The sequence below is a fragment of the Lactuca sativa genome, chromosome 6 (genome assembly GCF_002870075.4).
Source record: "Lactuca sativa cultivar Salinas chromosome 6, Lsat_Salinas_v11, whole genome shotgun sequence".
Taxonomy (NCBI): Eukaryota; Viridiplantae; Streptophyta; class Magnoliopsida; order Asterales; family Asteraceae; genus Lactuca; species Lactuca sativa.
The window spans coordinates 85,801,315-85,806,216 of NC_056628.2; the positions used below are offsets into that span (position 1 = coordinate 85,801,315).

A 4,902-nucleotide genomic window follows, 5' to 3' on the forward strand; every position below is an offset into this window, starting at 1 on the left:
CACCATTTCCTAACTTTCTATTCCACTATAACACACAACCAAGTAGCTCTCAACAATTTGCCGAAAGGATGGAAGAAGAAGGAGAAGGAGAAGAAGAAGGAGGAGAAGAAGGAGAAGAAGAAGAAGGAGAAGACGATTATGATAATGATGATTGATGTTTTTTTAGTATTATGAACAATGTTAGTTAACTAGTTATTGTAATATTAAACTTGAATTTGATGTTTTGAATTTGAACAATGGTACCTAGTTAATGTATTTCAATTGATAATATGCTGCAATGTTTTTCAGATTTGTTAAAAATGCAGGAATGATAATGTACAAAACCTATAAAGCTAAAAAAAAACAACCAGTAGCTATCCCGATGACTAGTCATCGCCATAGGTCCATAACCGTTAACTGATAAAATCCTTTAGCGACGACAAGGCGTCATAATAGCCTCAACTTGTCCAGACGACATGTCGTCGCAATAGCTTTCCCGACGACAAGTCGTCGCCATAGGATTTTAATAAAACATTATTTTTTTCCCCCAAAAATGTTGTTGACAAAATCTGTGCCGACGACATGTCGTCGCAATAGAGTTAGCTATACTGACGACCTCTATGCCGACGACCTAACAGACCTATGCCGACACGCCTGTGCCGACGACTTGTCGTCGCCATACCCTATGCCGACGACTTGTCGTCTCCATAGGGTTTAAAATCGAGGGTCCGATTGTTGTAGTGAATTGTGGTAGGATGTTACATAATCTTGCGGAGTAAAAAATAATCATTTAGATCTCAAGCTCGACCATTTTGACCCTAACTATTTGAAACATTTAGTGCCATATTATTTTTAATTGTGGTAGGATGTTACATAATCTTACGTAGGCTCTTATGCACCAGCAGCCTGGGGTCATATGTAGGCTCTTACCTCACGATCCACCAATAAAATATAATTATTTACCAAAAGTATAAATTAAAGTTAAATATAGGTTAACTAAAATAGATAAGTTAAGTAGGACTCGACAAAAAAAAGGTATGGATAACGAATATAAATTATTAAAAGGAAAAGAAATTTATATTTTATTCGTGAGCTAGGCCGAATGAAGTTCCAAGAAGGTCCCTAGAATTGTGCTCTAACCATATAACTGCACACTATAAATGATCATCACCTCCATTCTTTTATCATCAAATCAAATCCAACTAAACAGTTAGAAAATGGTAAAGGTTCCAAGAATCAAATTGGGTTCACAGGGTTTAGAGGTGTCAGCTCAAGGTTTGGGTTGTATGGGTATGTCTGCTGTTTACGGACCCCCAAAACCCGAGCATGACATGATCAACCTCATCCATAACGCCATTGATGCTGGTGTCACCCTATTGGACACATCCGATGTCTATGGCCCTAACACCAATGAAATCCTACTTGGAAAGGTCATACTCTTTCTAAACTTATAATTGCTTGTTAAAAAGTACATGATTTCAGTAATTAAACGGACTTATTTACATGCAATGCAGGCTTTGAAGGGAGGAAAAGTAAGGGAAAATATGGAGGTAGCTACCAAATTCGGGATTAAGTATGAGAATGGAAACTATGAGGTGTATGGTGATCCGGCATATGTTAGGGCTGCTTGTGAAGGTAGCTTGAAGCGGCTTCAGATTGATTGCATTGATCTATATTATCAGCACCGGATGGACACTCGTGTGCCCATTGAAATCACGGTATGTTTGATTTCAGATTACTCATTTCATGTTTCTGTTTCCTAATTAACCTATGAGATTGTTTTGTTTACTTGAAAAGATGGGTGAAATGAAGAAACTGGTGGAAGAAGGGAAGATAAAATACGTAGGATTATCAGAAGCTTCGGCTTCTACCATTAGAAGAGCCCATGCTGTGCACCCGATAACTGCTGTTCAACTAGAGTGGTCTTTATGGTCCAGGGATGTCGAACATGAAATTGTTCCTACTTGCAGGTTATCATTATTCGACTTTTTTTTTTTTAGTTTAAAAGGCTAAATAATATAATATTTCAAACACTATATATAATCGTTTTGATCATGAATTGATAAACTAATAAAAGGATTCAAATTTGTATCCCTGCTTTTTATCAGAGAACTAGGCATTGGAATTGTGGCGTACAGTCCTCTAGGACGCGGATTTCTTTCATTGGGTCCGAAGATGGCTGAGAATTTGGCAGAGGGCGATTTCCGTCAGGTCTGCACAAAACAAATTGAATCAGATTCTTTATGAATTATAATATAAAATCATTAAATTGAGCTTGAGCTTGTGTTTATATATATATACTTAATCTTTTTGTAGAATCTACCAAGGTTCCAACCTGAGAATCTTGAAAATAACAAAATGTTGTATGAGCGAGTTAGCGCGATTGCAGTAAAAAAAGGGTGCACCCCATCACAGCTAGCATTGGCATGGGTCCACAATCAAGGTAATGATGTTGTGCCAATACCAGGAACCACTAAGATTGAAAACCTTCGACAAAACATTGGAGCTTTATCTGTTAAACTAACACCAGAAGACATGGCTGAACTTGAATCCATTGCTTCAGCTGATGCAGCTAAGGGTGATAGATACATGGATGGTTTCCCCACCTATCTAAACTCCGACACCCCACCGCTGTCTTCATGGAAAGCTTAGTAAACACATCGGTTTGCTATGATCTTTTCAAGTTATGTTGTAGTCCATCATCTTGTTTGTAACAAAAATTTACATATATCATTGTACGTTTTGTGTTTGGTGTACTCATCCGAGAGGCCTTTGTGTTTGTGATAATAAACCTCGGCTGAGGTGTTACTTTGAGTGATTTTGTGAAATAATGTGAACTATTTAGTAAACTCTATGTCCATCAATCACAATTCATGCAAAAGGGAAACACTTGGTTCTTTTATTTTTTGCAAAATGATTTAATAAAACTGAAACTATTATTAACACCTTCAAGAACAACTTTGAAAATTAATGAACTTAGCAGCAATCAAAGAAAAGCAATTTCCAAATCACAGCTACATATTTTTTAAAACTCAAAGCTATTACTAAATCTTTCAATACAACATCAACAATACATGAAATTACCACATCATTTGTTCTCGTTCCCAATGAGCATGCAGATCTGAACTTTAATATGATTCAGTACATTCACGTAACAATAATAAGCTTGTTAATTGTGCCGCTAAAACTATGATGTATATGTAAATCATAACTATTGAATTGTTTGGGCAATGATTTTGGAACCATTACACTCGAGAATATTTTCCAAATGCGACGTGTCCATTTTCACCGAAAAAAATATATCCTTAGTATACTTCATGCTTGTAACTTACATATATTGTCAAACACATCCACTCAATCTACTATCAATCTTTTAACAAATATATAATCAATCTTGTTTTCATTACAAAAATATAATAAATAAATATGATTATATTTATAATACATTTTTAAATAAATATTAAACATGCATTTATAGAAATATTGCATACATATTCAGAAAAAACCAACATATATTTATGCATTGGAAAATTTTCTCATAAATAGTAAATTAATATATTTCTTATACTAAAATGTGCTTTTTTTTTTATCTTTAATATATTAATATCGAGCAACAAATTGTTGGTGTGTCAAGATCTCATTCATTCTCAATTATCATATTATGTAAAATAATGCATATAGTCATTACGACATGTGCTATTTCTTTTTGTCAAAAACATGATGATCCCTCGGTTTTATTATATTACTAGCGTAGTATACAGGTTGACTGCATGTTTATTAGCATATGAAGGGGTGTCAATCATGTCGGATTCAAGTTGGCGGGTCAAAATGCATCAACACGTACACAACTCATAAAATTATTTGTGATGCGGGTTAGAAACATCAACTCAGACATGACCATCTAACTCAGTTAATTATTTGGGTTTGAGAGTTCGTGGGTTAGTTTCGGGTTAATTGGTAATTCAGGTTCACAGGTTGGCAGGTTGTTAGGTTGACCCTGTTTGATAACCAAAAATGATCAAATTTATAAAACAATTTTAAGAATGGCAAATGGAAGACTTTTCTAATAACTAGTTTATTTGAAAATCATTTTAACAAAACCACCAAGAGGATCCAAATACATGAACTAGAAAGATAATAACAACCATAGGATGTTTTAAGAGGTAACATTTGAAGCCTTTGAACCCACTTGGTTTTGGTGTGTTGATGAAGATAGAAAAATCAAAGAGTATGATTTTCTCTATAAGTGTCCACCATGAAGATTAAGACACTTGAAATGCTAGTTTCTTCTTGTATTCTTGAGTGTAACATCCCGATTCTCAGGTATTGATTTAATTAAGAATTTCTTTAGTTTTAAGCCCTACTCGACGAGTTAAGGTTGCCCTACTCGTTGAGTAGCAACGAGGTGGGATCGCGTATTTAGTGACCTACTCGCCAAGTCCATAAAGAGACTGTAACATCCCGGAAATTCAAAAGTGCAAGTTCAGGGTTCTTGGTGTAATTAAGGAAGATTGACTCGACGATTCTATGGATAAACTCGGCGAGTCGAGTCGCGATTGGTCATGTGCTAAGTGACTGACTCGGCGAGTCGGCGGCTAGACTCGGCGAGTCAGTGTTGGAATGAGAAACCCTAATTCCTGGGGTTTGCACCCTATATAAGGAACCTTAAGTCCCACCCCAGCCTCTTTAGCACTCCCTTTGACGTCCAGAAGCTTTCCCCATCGATTTTAAACCCTAAATTGAGAGTGAGAAGGGTTTAAGTGTGTTTTGAAGCTTGGAGAAGAAGGATACTTGAAGCAAGAGTTGGTGGGATCATAGTGGAGCGAAGTGGATCTGATTTCCTTGCTTGTTGGTATCAAATTAAAGGTAACAAGTTGTTGCCTTGACTTTGTTGTGCTTAGATTGTTCATGAATGAAGTTTTA

The 4,902-nt window shown here is 35.9% G+C and overlaps 1 protein-coding gene across 1 annotated transcript; it reads left to right on the forward strand.

Moving 5' to 3' along the window:
* The first annotated feature begins 1,154 nt into the window (after nucleotides 1–1,154).
* LOC111885308 (probable aldo-keto reductase 4) lies at nucleotides 1,155–2,828 on the forward strand. Its single transcript, XM_023881594.3, has 5 exons — nucleotides 1,155–1,409; nucleotides 1,494–1,697; nucleotides 1,777–1,949; nucleotides 2,088–2,190; nucleotides 2,296–2,828. The coding sequence occupies exons 1-5, from the start codon at nucleotides 1,197–1,199 to the stop codon at nucleotides 2,629–2,631; spliced, it is 1,029 nt and encodes a 342-aa protein (XP_023737362.1). The 5' UTR covers nucleotides 1,155–1,196; the 3' UTR covers nucleotides 2,632–2,828.
* Nucleotides 2,829–4,902: the final 2,074 nt, after the last annotated feature.